The sequence below is a fragment of the Neomonachus schauinslandi genome, chromosome 10 (genome assembly GCF_002201575.2).
Source record: "Neomonachus schauinslandi chromosome 10, ASM220157v2, whole genome shotgun sequence".
NCBI classification, from domain to species: Eukaryota; Metazoa; Chordata; class Mammalia; order Carnivora; family Phocidae; genus Neomonachus; species Neomonachus schauinslandi.
In genome coordinates this window covers 77,742,730-77,765,311 of record NC_058412.1, presented here as the reverse complement: position 1 = coordinate 77,765,311, position 22,582 = coordinate 77,742,730, and the positions used below count along the sequence as shown (strand labels likewise).

Below are 22,582 nucleotides of genomic sequence, written 5' to 3'. Positions count from 1 at the left end.
CAAATTAAATTTATAATTAGAAAACAGATACTATTTTTGGTATTAAGCTTAAGAATAAAATGCAGTCAAGTCTACATAAATATTTATAGACACTAAAGCACAAAGCAGCCAATCTAGCTACACCTAATGTTTAATGACTGTGGCTGAGTCTCTGTTCCCTAGCAAAACAGACTAAGCTTCTGATGGGCAGGGACCGTGTTCCGGTCAGCTGTGCATTTCTCCACATATAACACACTGCTCACTCAAAGGGACACTCACAGAATCTGTTGAATTCAATTAAAAGAGAAAACAGTATTTTTAAAAAAAATCAATGGTGGAAAAAAAAAGAAAAATCAATGGTGATTGCTAAGGTGACATCTAAACCCAGATGTTCAAATAACACCATTCTTGCCCATTCTGCAATGAAACGATCAGAGGGAAAAGAGAGAGTGTTAAACCAAATAACAGCACTGAAACCTCCAAGCCTATATAAGGAAGAATCACACCATGTTTAGCCAGTGAAAAGGACTAGTATTTAAAATATATTTTAATGAGAACACTTTCTCACTACCTTTAAATAAAAATGATTTACATTTTTTAATATGAAACTGCTCTGGCCTTAGGACTTAACTGCTTCCTGGTCTATGGGGTTTAGATGCCACCGCACCACTAATTCCCCAGTGCTCTTGAGGCACGTGTTAGACATGTCCTCCTCTGCTGGAAGTCCTTGGGGCAACTTCAGGGGCTTGATCCTGTGACATAAGAAAATGCTTTTAGAATTATATTAGGTAACACATTTTAAAAAATCGCTGACAAACAACAAACCTTATCAAATGTTTAACCACTTTCAGTTTTGCGTTCACTGAAGGGATATTCTTGTGAACTTGAGGAGTATGTGCCTAGAAAGAAAGGAAACCATGTAATGGATCAGTTTCAGAGCAGATGGTCCCATGTTTCAGCAAAATGTGAAAATGAAGGCTTATTTTGTCTAAATCAAAGTTCAAATAAATTACACTAAATAATACATTTAAACAAAAGAAACTGTAAAAATACACCTTAAAGTTTAAGAATTATAAAATTTAAAGCAAATTTAAACAACACGTAAGATGACTTAAATAGTTGCATACTTTTTCTAATCCAAGCATCTTTATTATATCTTTTTCCCAATATGGACGTCTTTTTGTACTTTTTATTCTGGTAACAATATGCAGTTTATGAGGGTGCTGTGGATCCCCACCGTATTTTTCATGATCTGCAGGTGAAGGCTGAAATACCTAAGAAAGGAGAATTATAAATGGTAAATTTTCAACTTCTATGTATGTATGTTTTTCAACTTCTATGTATCTATGCTTCTGAGTATCTCCTTTTTTTCCTTAAGAAAAAAAAAAAAACCAAACAACCACATAACGATCTCATCCCAAATCTTTCTATAATCCTATCCTCAAATTGAACATTTATACCCATCTGATTACTTAGATAGAAAAAGTCTAATAATTCCATACTCTGAAAAAATTATCACACAGGCAAAAACTGTTTTAAGAGTGAAGCAGGAGCCACCAGAGGACACTGAAGAGTTCAAATGTCAGGAGACTGTATGAGTACTGTATAAGCTGGGCACAGCTGCATCCCTTCACCGCGTTCAATCAGGGGCACAAAGCTAAGCTTACAATGACAATAACACTTGAGGATCATAAAAAAGTACGTACAAAGTACTAGAAGAGTACAAATGACTGCCTATGAAGGATTAGAAACGGCTCCACAAAGCTGCTATGTGAACTGATTCTCTAAGAATCAAGATGTTCCAGTAAGCTATCCCACGAAAACCTTCCCTAAGTACATAAAATGTACTGAATAAGGATGTACATGGTAATACTACTTGTAATACTGAAAAATTTAAAGGGCACATCCATGTTCCTCATAGAATAACTAAATGAATTAGGATGCATACATTCTAAACAAAACTAACAAACTAAAAATAACAAAACCAAACAAAATACAATATAACTAAACTATGATGTATCCAATGGGATACAGTGCTGCCATTAAAACAAATAACAGCTTACTATCTTAGCAGCTACTAATGCTGAAGAAAGCCATAATACATTCTTGAGCAAAAGAAAAAAAAATCCACACAACCATGTGTAATAGGATCTTTTTCTTTAAAGATTTTATTTATTTGAGAGAAAAAGGAGAGATAGAGAGAGAGTATGAGCAGGGGGAAGGGGCAGAGGGAAAGGGAGATGCAGACCCCCTGCCTGACTCGGGGCTCAAACCCAGGACTCTGGGATCATGACCAGAGCCAAAGGCAGACGCTTAACTGATTGAGCCACCAAGGCGCCCCTGTAGTAGGCTCTTGTATTTGTTTCATGTGTACCAAAATACACAGGTTTGTATATATGATACATTACATAAATACTGATTCTAAGAAATCATGTTATACACACACACACTTATATACATATAAAGGTTTCAAAGATATTAGATCAAGAGTCATATCTCTGGGGAATCACACACACAGAAGATGGCACTTTAATCAAAAAGCATATAATTCAATCATGAAAATAATATTGTAGAAACTTATCCACTGAGAGGCTCCCATTATATTGCTAAATGAGGAAAGCAATTAGAGAAACATTATACATGAGATGATTCACATCTTTAAAAACATACAACAGAAAAGGATGTGGAAGGTATTGACAGTAGCTGTCTCCAGGTAGGTGGGATTAAGGGTGCTTTTCAGTTGTTTTTGCTTGTCTGTATTTTCTAGGGGTTTTGAAGAGACGCAGGGTGAGAAGAATGGTGGAAGACAGAGTATGGGGCAGGCATGCCAAAGAAAAGGAGAGAAGATATAAAGAAACTGTGTAAAGAGCCTGAAATATTTGGGAAAACCAAGTGGTTCTATGTGGCTAACGTAGGAAAAAAACACGAAAAGCAATGTAGCTAGTGTTTTCCGAAAGAATGATATGTACACATAAATCTAGCAGTTCTCTCGCAAAGATTCCAAGTTGCAATAGTCAAGACAGAAAGTGAACACAGACCCACATAGACAGTGTCTGAGCAGGAAGAAGACTCATTGTTTTCTGAGGACAATGGTGATATGAAAACACAAACTATTAAGGCAAAAAACCATAAGCAGGAATAAACAGATTCTAAGATGATAAAAACCGACTACTACAAAGAACAGTGGTACATTTAAAAAAAAAGAATCATTTAGATAAATTCTACCATGCTTTATTTAAACTCTGCCCTACCACCAACATCCACAAATAATTTAATATAAAAGTTTTCAATATTACAAAAGTAGGTATCTTTTAAAACAGCACATGCTTAAAAAAATAGTAACACTAACCGCCCCCCACCCCCAACCCTTCTTCTTACTTTATCTGGAATTCTTGACTTGGTAAATTTGTGACGAATCCAATCCGTGCAAATAAGAGACTCCACACCTTTTGTCACAGTCTAAAACATGATATAAACATTTTTTTTAAGAACTCTGTCTAGTGCAGAAATCCATACCCACCAATTTTTAGGTGACAAAAGTGTTTTTACCTAACCTATAATTATCAAACATTTATCTCAGCCCCTTAGCTGAATGAATATATTCATCTTACCACTAACATTAGAAAGCAAAAAGCTCATATAAATATAGACTTTTCTGGTTTTTTTTCAAGTTTTTATTTAAATTCCAGTTTGTTAACATACAGTGTAATATTTCAGGTGTAGAATTTAGTGATTCCTCACTTACATAAAACAGCTGGTGCTCATTGCAAGTGCCCTCCTTAATCCCCATGACCCATTTAGCCCATCCCCTACCCACCTCCCTTCTCATAACCCTGTTTGTTCTCTAGAGTTAAGAGTCTGTTTTTTGGTTTGCTCCTCTTTTTTCTTTTTTCCCCTATGTTCATCTGTTTTGTTAACTTAAATTCCACATATGAGTGAAATAGAGACTTCTTGACCAGAGGTTGGCAATATTTTTCTGTAAAGGACTAAACATGAAGTTATTTCCAGCTCTGGGGCTGTATGGTTTCCATTGCCAAGTCTCAACTCTGCCACTGGGGGGCAAAAGGAGCCCCGAACAATATGTAAACAAGTGGGCGTGGCTACATTCCAATAAAGCCTGATATACGAAAATAGGTGGGCTGAATTTGACCTGCAGACTGTAGTTTGCCAACCCCTGCTCCACACGATGTGCAATAATAACCTTCAACAATACACTGTAAAAAGAAATGAGTTTACGGTTGTCTTTCTGGTCCCTACAATGCCATCACTACTAGTTCCTATCTCTTGTTCCCCTTCGGCAATCTTCTAGTCCTGCTGCTCTCAGTCGGCTAAAGAGAAAGGATTCACTGCCAATCCCTCATATCTGGAAACTCCTCTCTGGATAGGCAATATTCATTCCCTTCATGCCCTTTCTGTCCTGCTGAGGTCCACACATAATTAGAGAGTAAGTAGGAGCGAATGAGCGAGGGAAAGGAAAAATACGGGCTTCTAATCCTGGTTCTGTGCTTATCATCTGTGAGAAATGAGACACTTATCCTCTCAGAGTCAATTTCCTCAGCTATTTTAAAAGGAAATAATACTGACCCCACAGGATTAATCTAAGGTTAAGGTAATCTATGTAAAGCACCTAATAATATTATCTATAGCCAGCAGCATGCCTGTATCTAGACTCTGGCCCTCATGAATAGATTAGGCTGAGCTGCTATAATTTCTGTAAGAAAGACTAGAAGGAAATACATGAAAATACAAGCATGAATGGTTTCTGGGAGAGTGCTTTTCTTCTTTCTGCTCTTCCACAGTTTTCTATTTTTCTATGATTGAAGATATACTCTTTTCGTAACTGAAAGAGAATAAACCCTTAAACTTTAAAAAGATTAAGGGGAAACCAATACTAGCCATTTTTTACCAGCATGTTCTCCAGGAAAAATCTTTTGTGATTTCAAATCTTTAGTGATGAAACAGCAGATAAACCATAAATAAGACTGATCCTCAACATTAAAAAACATATATAAAAAAAGGAACTGTGCAGTTAAACCTGCCCAGTTGTTTTATTCATTAAAAAAGAGAAAGAAACAGTTCTTAAAGAATAAAAAAAAAAAGAGATAATACTTGAAACACTTACTTGGAGTCTGCCTGGGAGCCTCTGAACTATTGAGCGCAAAATCCCTGCCATGAGTGTGGTGACTGTTCTCTTCTGAGGCTATGACAAGCAGAAAATAGATCCGTGAGTCAAATGTGTCTTGGAAATGGCCAGGTGCCCACTTCTGTATTATTAAAAAACTAAAGAACAAGTTAATTATAAAGTTGGTTAAAGTTTAACAGTGAAATCTTATTATTTTAATACAATAAGGGTAAGAATTAAGTTATAATAAATGTGTTATTTGGAGTTCAGCAAAACCATACATAGTAATTATACATTAACCACATCCTATTTTTGCCAAATGAGTTAGAACCTAGGTTGACTCAACAAAAATGGGCAAAGGAGGTTATTATTGTTTAAAAAATTCTCTTCAACAATAAGCACAAAGAATGCTTTGTTATAGAATCACATAAAATGGAAGAGCTAGAAGAGACTGAAGAAATCCCGACTCCTAGAACTAGAATTAACAACCTTCTTACCTTATGTATGTGGAAAATGAAAAATCAATCATTTACTCAAGGGCATCCAGCTATCCAAGGAGTATGTGGTCTGGAACCCAATTTTAGTTCCTGGTCCAGCGTATTTTAACTAAATCATAACATCTTTCTGTTAAGAAGTAAACCATAACTTTCTGTTTTGCATATTTGTACTGTTAAACTATTCTTAACAAACATGCATTGCTTCTATGATGTAGAAAAAGTCATGTTTATTTAGACACAAATAATTACAACCTCCTGTACTGATGTATACTAAAAACAGAAAGATTAGGTTTATGAACTACATGTATATTTTGGATAAGTTATTTAATTTGTGTGCTTCAATTTGTTCCCCAGAAGAATATAATACCTATCTTGCAAATGAGTTATTCTAAAAACACCTAAAACAGTATTTAGCACATAAGAAGCCCTCAATAAATGGTAGCTTTTACTATGATAAAATTATTAAATTATTACAAAACTGTAATAAGAATAACACATCAAAATAGAATACAATGGTGTATTTCAGTGAATCCACCAGATTCTGGCTCACTCAAGCTCTGCAAGTCTTTCCTGTGATGTGGAAAAAGCAATGAAGTTGTGGGAATCAATGCAAGATGTCCCATTAAAAGAGCCAGACTTCAGAAAAATTTTCAGCAACTGAACCAGTCTCTCAAAATTAATTATGAATAGGTTTTAGAAGAGTTAACTACTAAATCCTTAGTGCCATGAAATCCAGAATTTTGTCTTGCTCATTTTCTACTCTCAGCATCTAGCACAGTCTCTGATGAACAGTGTTTGTTTCTGAATGTCTGAATCAGTTAATGGGTTAGATCTATGGTCTGCTCAGCTCAGAATTCAGAAGTACCTCAAAATTTCATAACTCTCATTCAGACTTCAACTTCAAACATTACCATATAGCATAACAATTTCTAGTTCAAATCATCAGCCATTGCTTGGCTGGTTGTTTATATACATTTTGTATCAAGGCTTCCTTAGAAGAAATGCTTAATTTCCTTAGAAGAGATGCTTATTTAATCTTCAGGCCCTTCCATCAAATAGGTAATGATAAAATATTTCCTTTACCATACTTCTTCCTCCCAAGTTAAACATAATATACCAACCTAACTCATTTGGCTTCACACTATGTTACTCTTTTTCTTATCACTTAAATTTCAACAAAAGCCTCCTCACTGGCCGTCTGGCTTCCATTCTAACTTCCCTAAGATCTCTTCTTCATGGCAGCAATCATCTAATTAAAATCCTAAATCAGATCATGTCAACCAACTCCTCTTCTCAAAACCTTCCAATGAGCCAGGTTTCTCACTGTTGGAGTGAGAAGTAACATATAAACAAGAGGAGAAAGCCAGAATAAATCCATGTGATCCAATGGCACAGGATTAGAGTTTGAGCTCATGTTTAGCTAAATATAGATAGTGATGGATATAGAAATAATCACAGACATCAATGAATACGTGGGTTAGCTCCGTTAGCTAAGAAGACTAAAAAGCAATGGAATCCCCGTAGCAATGAGCACACCCAGCGCCCTGATCTTAGCATTCTCTAATAAAAGAAACCAGGGTTCCATGGAGAAATGGCTGATTGGAGGGCTACCTCAGGGAATATATAAAGATGAGCCTGGAGCATCTTGTAGCACTAGAAAGGAACTACTCAAAAAATCAAAATGATGAGAGTATGTCAAAGGGACACAGGAACCAAGTGAAGAGCTCCCAATGGCAAAAGCTGGACCAATATGAGCTACAAAGTAAGTAACAAAGTACTGGCTTATAAGCCAAACCATAAAATAACCATGATTCCATATTCATATAAATAAATGAAGAAGTAAATTAATGGGAGAGAAGAAACAAATCTCCCTTATAGAAGAATTCCAAATAACTTATGCAGAGACTTCCCTCTCACAAAGGTGGAGCAAAACCATTCATAAGTATGGGCTATGCTTAACAACTTGCTCCCAGAGTACAGTATAGAAAGGGGGAAAATAACATTGTACTAGAGAAACCTCACAAACACTATGTCAACCAGGTGATCATGGTAAATATCAACTATGATAAAAGTCAAGTTGATAGCATGCACGCTTGATATGAGGGAATGAGAATGGCACTTCATGTCTGTGGTCCTCCTCCCAAAAACCCCTAACACCAGGCTGAGAGAAAAACATCAAACTCCATTTGAAGGACATTGTGGAAAATATCTGACCAGTACCTCTTCAAATACCTGAGTGCCTTAAAACTGTCAAGGTCACCAAAAACAAGGAAAGTGAGATACTGCCATAGTCAAGAGGAACCTAAGGAGCCATGACGACCAAATGGGATTCTGGAACAGTAAAAGGACATCTAGTAAACACTAAGAAATCCAAATGAAGTATGAACTTTGGTTAATGATGTATCAGTATTGATCCATCAGTTATAACGTATGTACCATACTAATGTAAGATGTTAATAAAAGGGGAAATCAGGTGTGGGGTATATAGGAACTCTGTACTATCTTCACAACTTTTCTATAAATCTAAAATAAAAAGTTGATTTATTAAATACCCAAAAAGCTTTAATGCATCGGAGCAATAGTCAGCCCTTAACCCCCACCTCTAGGACTTCACCTCCACTCTTAATCAATACACACACTGGCCCCCTTACAGGTCCTACAAGTTGCCAGGCAGCCATGCTCCTTTGGACGGACTGTTCTTTCTCCTGGAATGCTCCTGATATTCACAGTTAATTCTCTCACTTCCTTCAATTCTTGGCTCAAATCTTTTCTCAGTAGGGCCTATCCTGATTCCATTATTCAACATTTTGACCCACCCCCAAACTGTCAGACTTCTTACTTCACTTGATTTTCTTTCCATAGCATTTATCTTCTAACACAGTTTATTAGGTTTGTTGTTGTCTGTCTTCACCCAGTAACATATTAATTCCGCAAGGACAATGATTTTTAAATTTTGTTTTGTTTTTGGCCTGCCCTCTCTCTTCACAGATGTATCCCAAGCATATACCTAAAGCAGCACCTGTCATGTACTAGGCACTCAATCAGTTTTTGTTGAATTAAGTTTACAGACTTCAGAAAGTGTGACAGTCAAAAGTTATAAGTTTTAATAAAAAGTAAAGATTATTGTTAATAATAAGGCACACAACTCTTGGACTTTGAAGTAAGTAGCTCCCAGTTAATGTCTGAATAGTTTTAGACATCTATTTAATGACAAAAGGAGGGGAAACACTACCGAAAATGCACAACACAGAATTTCCCTTTCAATAAACCGAGATCTCTGAAGGCAATAAATGTCTCTTCTTTTAATTCCTAATGCCTATCAAGTAATAGGCAGTCCCCATCCTCATCCGCGCCCCTTGGCAAAAAGACGCAGAACAGGCAGCTGTGGATAGGTGGCAATCAAAAACATGGTTGGCGAAATTACAGCTCTTGGTAAAATGGTAAATATTTTAACTGCCAACCCGGGAAGGTTTTGCCTTCTAAAATGCAATTAGGTAAGCTTTTATCTTTACTAACAAAAAAATTCAAGTTACACTGATCCCCAGTGGGAAACCGAAATTAATAATAGAACAGAAGCACAGAAACTGCTAAAACAAACCTGAATTCCCTTCCTCACTAAGCTATCCTGCCTAGGCGGCTCGGCCCTTGGACTCCAAGGGGCTCGGGAACTGGGAAACAGGATCCAGTCGACCACTGGCTTTTCGCGAGCCCATGGGACAGTCCACGGGCGCAGGCCCATTTAGGTTACTGCGACCCGCAAACTCAGAATCCAATAGGAAAACCAACAGTGATCTCCATAGCGTTCCCAGGTACGTACTCCTGGCAAAAATGCAATACTCTCCGCCATTCATTCCCTTCTCACCAGCTACTGCTAAATGTTGTTCAAACTGAACTTACCGAATGAAAGAAGAAAAGAGGAAAGATCACCAACCGCTGCATTCAACCCCAGCCGTCACGGCGTGCAACAACTGTGACCCCGCGCACTTTAGTTCCGGCCATGTCCCGCCCATTCAACGGCCATAAAGAGAGCGCCGGCGCACTGATGTCACGTGATCGCCCCCGGAAGCGCGGCCGGCTGGCTAGGCTCTGGTTGAGCTTGGGGCGCAGGGGAGTTTCGGAACTATGGCGAAGTCCGGGAAGGAGCTGGATCCCCAGAGCGTGGCTGCATTCACGGTGTTAAAGCGGGCGGTAGAACTAGACTCGGAGTCCCGGTACCAGCAGGCTCTGGTGTGTTACCAGGAGGGGATAGACCTGCTCATGCAGGTTCTCAGAGGTGAGCAGGGAGCGGTGGAGAGAGGACTAGAGGAACTGGATCCCGCTGTGTCTGGGGCGGAGTGAAAGTTAAAAATCCTTCTTGTGCACCACTAGGAAGCAGTCAAATACAGAAGGTGGATGGATATTCTACATAACAAGTGGACTGGTTTCTTTTATATCTTTAATACATTGATGTCATCAGAAAAGAGGGACAATACTCTAGATTTTTAAGAGACAATAAAATGTAATATATAAACCTTGGTAGGACTAGTTTTGAACGAAATGTAAAAGACATTTTTGGATCAGTTTGGGAAGTTTAAATATGGATTGGGTAACACTCAAATTACTGATTTTGTTAAGCAGTATGGTTTTGTCGAAAACTGTCTTTGATTTTTAGAGATGTAGACTGAAGTGTCTTGGGAAGAATTTGTCATGATGTCTGAATTTAATTTTAGGGGAAAAAAACAGTTGGAGCATGTGGCAAAATGCTAACAATCCTTAAATCTATGTGATGGGTAATAAGGGTGTTCATTACACTATTATTACTTTTCTGTTTAGATATTTTGGTTAGAAGTAAACAAAAATAAAATCACGTAGCGGTAAAAGAAAAAAGAATTCTAAGAAACGTGTGTACTGAAATTCAGTGTGAGAAATGCATAGTGGGTGAGGCAGCGAGACTTTATCTGTCATGTAGTTATTCAATGTTGAGAAGTACCCAAATAACCATTAACAACTAGTACAATCCCTGGCCTACGATCTCCCCTGTGTGCCCTTTAGCCTAAGTGTTACAGAAGCTTTGAAAAGACAGCAGAGGGCGCCCTTCAAGGGTGGGTGCTTTTGTCAGAACTGTAAAACTACAGGGGCGCCTGGGTGGCTCAGTGGGTTAAGCGTCCGACTTCAACTCAGGTCGTAATCTTGGAGTTCTGGGATAGAGCCACGCATTGGGCTCCACGCTCAGCGGGGAGTCTGCTTCTCCGTCTCCCTCTGCCCCTCCCCCCCACTCGTGTGCGCCCACTCTCTCAAATAAAATAAAATCTTGAAAAAAAGAACTATAAAAGTTCTTGGGAAAGCCCATTTGATGATGGTGATGATGATGATGAAGATAAGAGCAGTTACATTTATGAGTGCTGAGTGCTGGCACTGTGTAGAGTACATCAAAATCATGATCTTGTTTCATCCCTACAATTGCCCTATGAGGAAGGAGGTGATGTTATCCTCATTTGCAGCATAACATTAAGCTTCTCCACAATTAGTAGAGTCACAATTGGAGCCCCAAGGCTTAAAAGACTCTGGTATACTGACCGCCAAAAAGAGACAGTGTACAGTGTTGGTCAGGTGGAGCACTGCTAAAGTTCTGGTGCCCTAGGGTTGTCAGGTGGAGCACTGCTCAAGTTTTGGCACTCTGGGAATCTGAATCAGGAGAAGCACAGTTTTGCTCCAGTGTGCTCCGCTGATTCTACAGAGGTTATAGAGACAGTGATGTAATCTTACAGATTAAGATAGAAATGCAAATAACTCTATATTGGGAGTAAGTGCCAGGAGAGGGTATAGACAAGTACAATGAGGAAATAAACAATTAAAGGTCATTTGGGGGAGGAAAGGTGCAGGTGGCTTTTGACGGGCTTTGGAGAAGTAAGTAGAATTTCAGAAATGAAATTCAGCTAAGTGTTTAAATTCTGTCTGTGCTAGTTTACCAAATAAGTGGTTCAGTTTGGTCCCAGCATGTGTCTATAGAGGAAGAGTGAGAAGTAAAGTTTAAAGGTAGATTGAGGCTTGGAACACAGTGTGGATGGCCTTGACCGCCAGATTTTAACTCATTCCATAGACAGGGAGAAACCATTTAAAGTTTTTACAGAGGAGTGATGTAGTTGAAGTTGCATGTAGGGCTTGTCTCTATTAGGAATATGTTCTCCCAAATATTTGTATAGCATATTCCCTCTCTTTCCTTTCGTTATACAAATATTACCTTCTCTGCTCTTTCTCTGTGTAAAATAAATAAATAAAATCTTTAAAAAGGGGGGGTGCCTGGGTACCTCAGTCGGGCATCTGCCTTCAGCTCAGGTCATGATCTCAGGGTCCTGGGATCGAGCTCCACATCAGGCTCCCTGTTCAGTGGGGAGCCTGCTTCTCCCTCTCCTTCTGTAGCTCCCCCTGCTTGTGTTTTCTCTCTTTCTCTCTCTCTCTCTCTGTCAAATAAATAAAATCTTTAAAACAAACAACCCCCCCCAAAAAAAACAAATACTACCTTCTCTGTGAGGCCTTCCCTGACCTTCTGTATAAAATTTCAACCCCATCCTAGGACTCCCTTATCCTTCTTCCTTGTTTTATTTTATTTAATAGTACTTACCACAATCTAACACACGTATTTTACCAATTTACTTTTTTTTTTTTTAAGATTTTATTTATTTATTTGACAGAGACACAACGAGAGAGGGAACACAAGCAGGGGGAGTGGGAGAGGGAGAAGCAGGCTTCCCAAGGAGCAGGGAGCCCGATGTGGGGCTGGATCCCAGGACCCTGGGATCATGACCTGAGCCGAAGGCAGATGCTTACCAACTGAGCCACCCAGGTGCCCCACCAATTTACTTTTATTGTTGTCTTTCCTCGCACTTGAATGACAGAGAACAATTGTGTCTATACTAGGCTTAAACAAGCCAGTACATATATTGTGGTTAATAAAAGAAGTTACACATAAGGAGAGGAAGAGGGCTAGAATGAACCCTGTGGGATCAAAGTTATTATCATGAACTTGTGGTTTTTAATATATATGCAGATGGATAGACACAGAAATAAATGCAGATGTACGTGTGTGTTATTAGCCGTACATATACTTTCTAGCCACGTTGACTAAAAGGGTCTAGAAGTAGTGACAGGACTTCCTTAGTGGCAACAAGTACACTCAGCACCCAGAATTGGATTTCTTCATACCATTCTCCAACAAAGGAACCAGGGCTTCTTGGAAAAATGGTTGATTCCAGGGCTGGGGCAGGGAAGACATAAGATGAGTTTAAAACATTTTGCACCAGAAAGCAAGGAAGTGCTCAAAATATGATGGGTCATGTCGAATGGGTAGGGGCCAGCACAAAGGAGCTCTCAAAGCCAAAGCTGATAAAATTGGAACAAGAAAATAATAGTGTTGCCATCTGCAATGACATGGATGGAGCTAGAGAGTATTATGCTAAGCGAAGTAAGTCAGAGAAAGACAAATAACCATATGATTTCACTCATATATGGAATTTAAGATACAAACCAGCAGAGAGGGGAAAAAAAAAAAAAAGAGGGAGGCAAACCACGAAACAGACTCATAACTGTAGAGAACAAACTGATGGTTACCAAAAGGGAGGTGCCTAGAGGGATGGGTTAAATAAGTGATGGGGATTAAGGAGTACACTTGTGATGAACACTGGGTGATATATATGGAAGTGTTGAATTACTATATTGTAACCTGAAACTAATATTACAATGTATGTTAACTAACTGGAATTTAAATACAAACTTTAAAAACCAATAGTATTGGATTACAACCCACAGACTAAAATAAATACGCATGAGTCCATATTGATATAAATCGCTCACTGCATAAATAAATAGATGGAGGAGAAGGGACAGCTTTTCCTTACAGTAGCATTCCAAATTAATAAATTAAATAGGAATGATGGAAATAGAAAATCTCTGTTTGACAGACACTCTAGTGATAATTGTTGCAGGCGAGGACCATCAATGGATGCTAAAATTAGTGGGTCAAAGTGATGAGAAACAAGGTATCTTCCCACAAGATACTTACTAATTACAAAGGACAAAATAGTGATTTTACAGCGGAGTAATCTTCAATTACCATGCGATCAAAGTTAACATTGCCAGTAATAACACATATCGACATCATGTACCCACTGAGAAGGGCATGCTTTCATGATTTTCTTGCCAAAACGGCATAACCTCAATCTAATCATGAGAAAACACCAGCAGCCCCAAATGAGAGACATCCTACAAATAACTGATCACGGTTTTCCCCAAATGTCAAAATCATAAAAGGTAGAGAGAGGCCAAGGACCTATTACAGATTGGAGGAGACCAAGAAGACATGACAAGTAAATGCTGTGTAGGATCCTGAACCAGAAAACAAACTTTCTTTAGTGGGAAAATTGGTTTGTGGATGAGTTAATAGTGTATCAGTGTTAATTTCCTAACTCTGATAATTGTACTATACTTACATGATATGTTAATATTAGGGGAGTCTGGGTGAAAGGGTACTGTACCATTTTATTGCAATTTTTATATAAATACAAAATTAAAATATTTTTAAAACTGGGAGTTTAAACATGAAATTATTATGGAAAATATAAGCAATATCAAAAGGAAGGAATGAAGAAACCAGAAGTGATTTGGTGACTGATTGGGTTTTGGGGCGTGGGGCTTGGGGTAAAATTTTATTGATAATGTTATTCAAAAAAAATACCTTACATTTTTGGGGTGGCTGGGAAAATGAACTATAATGGGGAAGTCTGGAAGAGAAGCTGGTTTTGTGGAAGAAAGATAGGTATTGTTTGCTATTTTTGATTATGCTAAGACTTCAGACTTGTGGTTGACTAGGACAAAATAGTTCTCAGACTCACGTTTGACCTGTAATAAGCCATCTTTGTCACCTCAGCAAATTTGGTGTCCCCGCCAGTGAGACACAGTGTCAGAATCTCCACTCCTAAATAAAGCTGTTTCAGAGACTTAGTGTAAAAATGAAGGTCTTGCATGATCAAGGCAAATTTGAGCCCATCTGTGCATTTTAGGACCGAAGCAAACCATGCTTAAGGATAGGAAATTTGTGGAAGACTTGAGAAACTGGAAATAATGCCTGTACTCAGTAGAAAAACTATTTGGAAATTTGAGAATGTATTTTTTAATTTGTAGGTACCAAAGATGATACAAAGAAATGTAATCTCAGAAAACAAATTACTGGCTACATGGATAGAGCAGAAATAGTGAAGAAATACTTGGATCAAGAAAAAGAAGGTAAAGAGGCTGATTTACAGAATGTGTTTATAAGCTATTGTGACAAAGCCCATTTCCTGCAGTGTTTCTGGCTCTGCCTTTTGGAACTCTTTGTGGTCTGGACCGTTTATCCTTGGGAGCCTACAGGTTTACTTTGCATTTCCACTTCCCTATACATAAGCTATCCTTAGCTTTTTGGGGGGGACCCTGGGGGGAAGTGGTTTTCACATACCCTGTTGAGAATCTGATGAGAGCTATACATACTGCAGAACTCTGCATGCTCTTTTAAGGAATTCACAGATCCCCATGAAGCTTATGTATGGACTGCAGCTGAAATAATACTACACAGAAATAGAGAATGTAAATCCTGTATTTTATTTGTATTTCCCTTTGTAAAATGACCAAAATGTTGAAGTAGCTAAATAAGCTTCTGGGACTTCTTTAGGATTTTGTTGTGAATCAAAACATTTCAGTGTTGCAGTTCCATGACTGGAGATGCTGTAGGTGTCCTTCCCTACTTATTACTAGTTCTCTACTCATGAGCATGCAGATTACAAACATATGTCTAAAAATGGTCATCGCCACCTTTGTCTGGCACACTCTGCTTTTTTTAGCCAAAGTTACTACTGCCCTCAAAAAACCAGTGCCTCCAGGGGCGCCTGGGTGTTGCAGTCTATTAAGTGTCTTACTCTTGGTTTCAGCTCAGGTCTTGATCTCAGGGTCGTGAGGCAGCACAGAGCCTGCTTAAGATTCTCTCTGTCCCTCTGCCCCTTCCTGCCCCCTGCTCTCTAAATAAATAAGTAAATAAATAAATAAAATCTTTCAAAACTTTATTAAAAAAAAAACAACAGTGCATCCTTCAGCTGCTGTTCCTCACGTCCTTATACAGCCCTCCCCCATCTCTTCCTAGTATTCTGTATGAGCCCATACCCTGGGTACTCCCCTCCCCAAGCTTCTCTGTGGGGTGGAAATAAAATAGTGTTTCCTTCACCCTAAATTGAAATGTACAATGAAATTTCCTTTTAGAACATGGGTGAAATATAGTACCATCATCATTGTGGTTTGAATACATTGGGTTAAATTAACCTATGTGGCCAGCTTGGCTTGAAAACTGATGCATAGTTGCTAACATTATATTTGTGGAAATATTAGGAACAGAATCCAAACTACTGGTTTTTAAACAAACTTTAAATATGCAACCATCATATAAGTTAGAAACTACCATTAGGGGTCATATTTTAAAAAAATCTTAAAGGACTTTGACAATGAATTCAATAATTACTCATTTGGAATGAACAAAAACAATGGAACTATTTTACGGATCCTGTGGCATCCTAGTCTTTGGCTTGGGTTGTTAAGAAGTGGTATAAATTAATCATGGAACACTTCATCTAAAACTAATGATGTAATGTATGGGGATTAACATAAGAATAAAAAAAAAAAGTGGTATAAATTTCTGCTTAAAATACTGTCTATAAGTTCTAAGAAAGACTTCTAAATTCCACATAATACTGCATTTATATGTTTAATACTTTAGCTATTAAATTGAGGACATAAAAAGGCTTAAATCTGAAGAGAAGGACAAAGTAGCCCCTGAGTTCTAGCTTATGGTTCTACTTATGGTGACAGAATGTCAGCTATCATTTTACATACAGGATTCTCTTGAATAAACTGCCTGGTCTATAGGATTCGACTCAAGAACCTGTTCCAAGAAATCTCTGGACTTTCCTACTTTGCCTCCATGAAGGTAGAAATGACTTAGGGAATTGTTTGCCTTATTTATCTCTGTATGTAGCATCTTCCATTGTGTCTCATATATATGTAGTAGGTATTCAGAAATGTTTGCTGAGTGGAGGAGTTAAAAAAAAAATTAACTCTTGGGGCACCTGGGTGGCTCAGTCGTTAGGCGTCTGCCTTTGGCTTGGGTCATGATCCCAGGGTTCTGGGATCGAACCCCGTGTCAGGCTCTCTGCTCGGTGGGAGGCCTGCTTCTCTCTCTCCCACTCCCCCTGCTTGTGTTCCCTCTCTCACTGTGTCTCTCTCTGTCAAGTAAAAAAAAAAAAAAAAATTGTATCTGATCCTGATTAATCATTGTATGTAAATATGTGTAAAAAGAAAATAAATGGTCACTGGTTTTATTATTGAAACTTGTGTTTTGTAGATGGAAAATACCACAAGCAGATTAAAATAGAAGAGAATGCAACAGGTTTCAGTTATGAGTCACTTTTTCAAAAATACCTTAATGAAACAGTTACAGAAGTTTGGATACAAGATCCTTATATTAGACAGATTCATCAGGTAGGTGAAATGTACAAAAATATGATGAAATGTTATTTAAAATGTATGCGTTAATAATAACCTATCCCGATGTCTTTCAGCTATATAACTTTCTTCGATTTTGTGAGATGCTTATTAAGAAACCATGTAAAGTAAAAACTATTCATCTTCTCACCTCTCCGAATGAAGTAAGTATCTGGAAGCATTTATTCTTTTCTTCATTAACTTTATTCAGTTACGAGATATAGTTTGAGCAAGGAAAACATGGACACCGCTTCAGCTAGAACTGTTTCTTTGGGAATTATCTAACAATAGGCCTAAAATATCTTCCAAAAAACGCTATTGATTTTTTTCTGATTTTGTTGTACCTTGCATGTGGCCACTTTGCTCAACTCTCTGATTCAAGTAGTTTGTCAATTTAGTCTCTTGGATGTTCCAGGAGATGATCACATGTCTGCACTGTTGACAATTTTGTCTCTCTTTACCAATGATTATATCTCTTTTTCTTGATTTATTGTATTGGCCTTCTGGTGGATCATAGAATGATAGTGAGCATCTCCATCTTGATTTTGACTTAAATAGGAATGCTTCTAAATAAACCAGATTTCTAGGATTAACTTGAAAAGAAAGCTGAGTAACTAAAAATCTGAATAACTAAACAGCATTACTAAAATACATTTTAGGAGATGGAACAGAATTGTGTTATGTACACATTAGAAAAAAAAACAATTATTTTGATAAAAACAAGTGCTATTAAACTAATTCATACTCTGGTTGCTTCTTTGAGATAATAGACTTTGAAACTAGTATAGAATCTTTCCCATTTTAATTCATCCATGATACACATTGCACAACTTAATGATAATTTAAAATGATAATAACTGAACAGAAAATTGTATTCTTCCTATTAACAGGGGAGTGGGAAACAGCAGCAAAGTAGTGGCCTGCAAGAAATAAAAGAGTCACTCCAGAATCACGGAGTGCTGTTGGAATTAGAATATTCTTCTTCAGTACATGACCGAGAAATTAGGTTAGTGTATAGCAATATTTTAATGTTTATGCAGTTGAAAATACTTATTTTTATTTCTTTTAATAAGTTTTATATAATTCATGTAAATATTCAGTTTATTAAAATTTTAAATAAAGCTCAATTTTAGTATCTTTTCACTTTTGAGAAAAAAAATCTGGCTTATTATGTCTGAGTTTCATATTTCCTAATGGAATCAAGTTTATGTGTTCTATTTCATGTGAGAAGAGGAAGTACTTTTCTATTCAAGTATACAGACAGTGTTATGGTATCAGGATAATTTTCTTTTCTGATGATAATAGTTCATATTCTGATGATCTTAGTATTTTTTTCTTGTAGTTTATTAAATAATCTCATAGGTGTGACAGTATGCTACAGTGTCTTTAAGGAAACAGTATATGCAGGTATTTTAGTAGTGTGTTCCTCTGTTTAACACAGTGGCTTTCATATGTTTAGAGGGACTGTGGTCGGGATCCGGAGCTCTTCTTGCTTATGTCCTCCATCTCTAGGTAGGGGAACCCCTGCAACACACCATAGTCTGCCTGAATACACTTAGCAGAACAGGAAAGTTTTGTCAGAAATCTGAAATTCGACAGTAAGATTAATTGAATTGTCAAACTTGTTACCAGCTAATCAAATCAACTAATGGTTCCTTTGGACGTTTTTATTTCATTGTAGACATAGCCCATAAGTAACGCCCGGTTTGGTTGAACTCATGCCACTGCAGAAAGTGATTTTCTATGTTAGGGGGAAATGTTGCTGACGCTTGCTACACTACACCTTTGATAACTGTCTGAGTTAAATGTCTGGAGTATAATACTGTATACTATTTCAACAGGTTTAACAATGGATGGATGATTAAGATTGGAAGAGGACTTGATTATTTTAAGAAACCACAGGTAGGATATAGTCTTATGAGTGAGTATGTTACACTCTTTTTGTATCATTTTAACAACATGGCTTTGGGTTTTTTTTAATTAAAAAACTTCTTTTCTTCTTTTCTTAGAGTCGTTTTTCCCTTGGATTTTGTGATTTTGATTTAAGACCATGTCATGAAACAACAGTGGACATTTTTCATAATAAGCACACACAAAAAATATGATGGGTAGTAGCTTAATTTGCATTATATATTTCTATTTTAAGTGAATATTGATTTTGTTGTTACTTTGGACAGATCATTCCTATAATTATGAATTTAACAATAAATTTTTACATTTCTACTAATTTATCGATCCATTTTTTAGTTATGTAACCAACCCTAAATATTTTTATAAATACATTATTCAGTAGATTTACAGTGTTTCCAGTCATAAGGTTAATTTAAACATTTTACCAGCTTGTCTTTTATTTGACTGTTGGAGAATGAATTAATAAACAATGAGCGCCTATTATGAAGATGAATTGGATGTTAATCTTTCCCCTGGGAATTTAGCGTCCAGGAGGAAAAATCACGGATTAGGGTACTCTTCTAAGAGACAGATGGGCTTGTGGGTCTAATAACCAGGAAAAAAAAATGTTAATTTTATTACAATTAAGTGTCCCTGGTAGAAATTTACCAACATTAATTTATCCAATATTACCTAACTCCATAAAGGCAAATCAACCTGCTTAGTTATGCAGAGGCATTTTGCAGCTAATTCAACCTTGGCTGGCACATTTGTAAAGCTTTGCAGTTTAGAATCAACTGTTCTGGGTAAGCTCATCCATCCAGATGCCAGTTGACTGGTTGGGGACGAAGACTAGGTTCTGTGGAGATAGGTTGGGATTGGGGATAAAGGTAGAGGTAATGGGCAGTCCAGAAGCTTAAAGAATAAACTAAGCCAGTCTATGGAGGGAAACAGAAGTACTCGTGTTGAGGAATACATATCTAAACATCTCATCTGGAGAAGACTGAAGATTACATTTAAGATTAAATAGCATGGAGGACCAAAGCCGGTAGAAGCCACAGGAATAAGGTTGGGTAGAGTGGTCCTCGGGTGACTTGGACACCAGGTTTGTGTTTTACCTCTGGGAGCCAGCAGTCACCTGACTGAGTTGGCATAAAAGACCAAGAAGGCATTCCAGAAAAGTTCCTAATGTTTTTCTTTAATGTTTTCAGGTTCAGGTGCTGATAATGCTGAACCTGAAAAGACTCAAGCCAGTTTGCCAAGCTTTATTATATGGAAATTCAGGGTCTCAGGAGAGCAAGTGTTGTTGGACCTAATCAGAAGTTACTTTCTGCAAAGTATCGTAGATTATTTTGCCAGGTACCTATCAGCATGTGGAAGCAGAGTGGCTTTTCATTCAGGTGAGAACATGTATTAGACCTCCTTCTTTTCATGTTAAAGTAACCACTCTGATTTCTTCTAGAGCATGTGAATCTATCACTATAGAGATTCATCATTTCACAACCCTATGAAATTAACTTTCATCCAACCCACATAGGAATCCTGCCTAAGAAATACTGATGTTTAAGGAAGAGCACCTATCCATTATTTATAGTAGTGGATAAAGCAATAATGCTATCCATTATTCTAGGTATTTGAAATCTATCCCCAGATCCAATTAGAACATCAGAAGACTACCATATGCAATTTACTTATTAAATACATCAAGAAATGTGCAAGAGCTGTATGAGAAAACTATAAACTTTATGAAAGAATGTAAAAAACTAGGAAGACAAATTATATTCTTGAATGGGAAGGCTTAAATAGGATATCATCTCTCCCTAAGTTAATTTATAAATTAAATGACAAAGAGATTAACACTAGGAGACTTGCTTGACCAGCTATAAAGACATAAAGTTACAATGTATATATATTTTTAATGTATGGCATAAGAATGGACAAATCAGTGGGGTAGAATAAGGAGCCTGGAAACACCTGAGAGAGAAAGTAAATGTGTGTATGGGTCCTTAATGCACAACAAAGATATGGTTCATATTAGTGGGGAAAGAGTAGACTATTCAATAAATGTTTGGAAAAAACATTAGATCTCTACCCCACATAGAGGTTATTCTGTTAAAGAGCTAATTAAGTGAAAAAAAAATTTTTTTAAAGCTCCACTAAATGTACTAAGTATAACACAAAACCCAGGAATTATCAAGGAAAGGAAAAGGCAAAAGATTTGATCATGTAAATATTGAAAACTTGAGTAGAGAGAACCATAAAAAGTTAACATGACATCAAATTTATAGCATATAGAGAAAGAGTTAATAGTACTAATCTATAAGGAAGATAGCCAAATTTTCAGGAAGTGAATTCAGTCTTGCCTCCGTTAGCCTCACCAAGGACTTCGTCCTTTTAGCGATCTCTCCCTCTCTGCTGCATTGTTTCTGCCAGTACAGATATTCCCAGCCAGATACCACCCACCCTATTTCTTTGTTCTTGAAGTTCTCTATATAATTTTTTCCCATTTCCTTACCACCTAATAATACTTCAACTCACTTCAACCAGGCTACCCAGTCATTCCACTGAAATTGCTCTTGTCAAGGTCAACAATGACTTCCATTATTACCATATCCAGTGGGTACTTAACCTTCATATTACTTGATCTTTCAGGAGTAATTGACCCAGTTGGCCTCTCCCTTCTTTTTTTCTTAAAGATTTTGTTTATTTATTTGACAGAGAGAGACACAGTGAGAGCAGGAATACAAGCAGGGGGAGTGGGAGAGGGAGAAGCAGGCTTCCCGCGGAGCAGGGGGCCCGATGCGGGGCTCGATGCGGGGCTCGATCCCAGGACCCCAGGATCATGACCTGAGCTAAAGGCAGACGTTTAATGACTGAGCCACCCAGGCGCCCCTCGCCACTCCCTTCTTAAAGCTCTCAAATTCCATGAAACATTCTTTCTCCTCCACCCTGTCTTTTAAGTATTGGCGTTCTCCTAAATTAGATACTAAGTAGTAACCTCTTTTTTTTTTAATCTACACTCTCCCCCAAGTGATTATACCAGTAATTTCTTAGTGAAAAGCAACAGAAACTGCTCTTACCTGATGTAAGCAAAAAAGAGATTGTAAAGATAGTGGGTAGTTCATACCATCACCACAAGAGGTACAGACTTGGCCTTGGAAGTTCTGCAATGAAAAAAGCCATATCTAGATTCACAACACAGAACTAATCAGATGATACCACTGCTGACCCCAAGGCAAGGCCTGAACTCAGTAGCCTTATTACCACTTCTGTCACTTAAATTATTGGGCACTACACTGCCACTCTTAGCACCTTGCTACCCCAGAAATTCAGGCCCTGGTACAATTGCCAGAGAAGGGTTTTCACCATCCCAGGTTCACTTCATCATGATCCATTCAGAGTCTGAAGCAAGTACATCTGATTGGCAGAGCCTAAGTCATGTGCCCTCACCCTAGATTCAAGAGAGACTAGGAAAGGAGTACAGTGAAAATTTCAGTTTCCATAGAGAGGAGTGTTGTTGATTTGCCATTTTTGGAGTTCCCCAGGTGAAATTCAA

At 37.6% G+C, this 22,582-nt stretch overlaps 2 protein-coding genes across 3 annotated transcripts; one reads left to right on the top strand and one right to left on the bottom strand.

Moving 5' to 3' along the window:
• Positions 1-552: 552 nt before the first annotated feature.
• On the bottom strand, positions 553-9,607 carry MRPL30 (mitochondrial ribosomal protein L30). Its single transcript, XM_021701252.1, has 6 exons — positions 9,496-9,607; positions 5,102-5,179; positions 3,358-3,438; positions 1,107-1,253; positions 805-878; positions 553-731 (listed from the first exon to the last, which is right to left on the bottom strand). The coding sequence occupies exons 1-6, from the start codon at positions 9,535-9,537 to the stop codon at positions 599-601; spliced, it is 555 nt and encodes a 184-aa protein (XP_021556927.1). The 5' UTR covers positions 9,538-9,607; the 3' UTR covers positions 553-598.
• A 63-nt stretch (positions 9,608-9,670) lies between these two features.
• Positions 9,671-19,307, top strand: MITD1 (microtubule interacting and trafficking domain containing 1). 2 transcript variants are annotated; one of them, XM_021701237.1, is made up of 7 exons: positions 9,671-9,871; positions 14,755-14,856; positions 16,997-17,133; positions 17,214-17,300; positions 18,027-18,142; positions 18,978-19,038; positions 19,146-19,307. In XM_021701237.1, exons 1-7 carry the CDS (start codon positions 9,721-9,723, stop codon positions 19,239-19,241), a joined length of 750 nt encoding a protein of 249 aa, XP_021556912.1. In that variant the 5' UTR covers positions 9,671-9,720; the 3' UTR covers positions 19,242-19,307. The 2 variants fall into 2 exon arrangements, with proteins under 2 accessions (XP_021556912.1, XP_044774778.1); XM_044918843.1 differs by lacking the exon at positions 17,214-17,300.
• Positions 19,308-22,582: the final 3,275 nt, after the last annotated feature.

Excerpts from the sequence above, each read along its gene's own strand:
- MRPL30 (XM_021701252.1), bottom strand. The coding sequence starts at position 9,537 with ATGCAGCGGTTGGTGATCTTTCCTCTTTTCTTCTTTCATTCG. Across the intron at positions 5,180-9,495 it reads CTCTTTTCTTCTTTCATTCG|CCTCAGAAGAGAACAGTCAC; the intron begins GTAAGTTCAGTT and ends TGCTTGTCATAG. Across the intron at positions 879-1,106 it reads AGATGCTTGGATTAGAAAAA|GCACATACTCCTCAAGTTCA; the intron begins GTATGCAACTAT and ends CTTTCTTTCTAG.
- MITD1 (XM_021701237.1), top strand. The coding sequence starts at position 9,721 with ATGGCGAAGTCCGGGAAGGAGCTGGATCCCCAGAGCGTGGCTGCATTC. Across the intron at positions 17,134-17,213 it reads ATATTAGACAGATTCATCAG|CTATATAACTTTCTTCGATT; the intron begins GTAGGTGAAATG and ends GATGTCTTTCAG. Across the intron at positions 18,143-18,977 it reads GTACATGACCGAGAAATTAG|GTTTAACAATGGATGGATGA; the intron begins GTTAGTGTATAG and ends CTATTTCAACAG.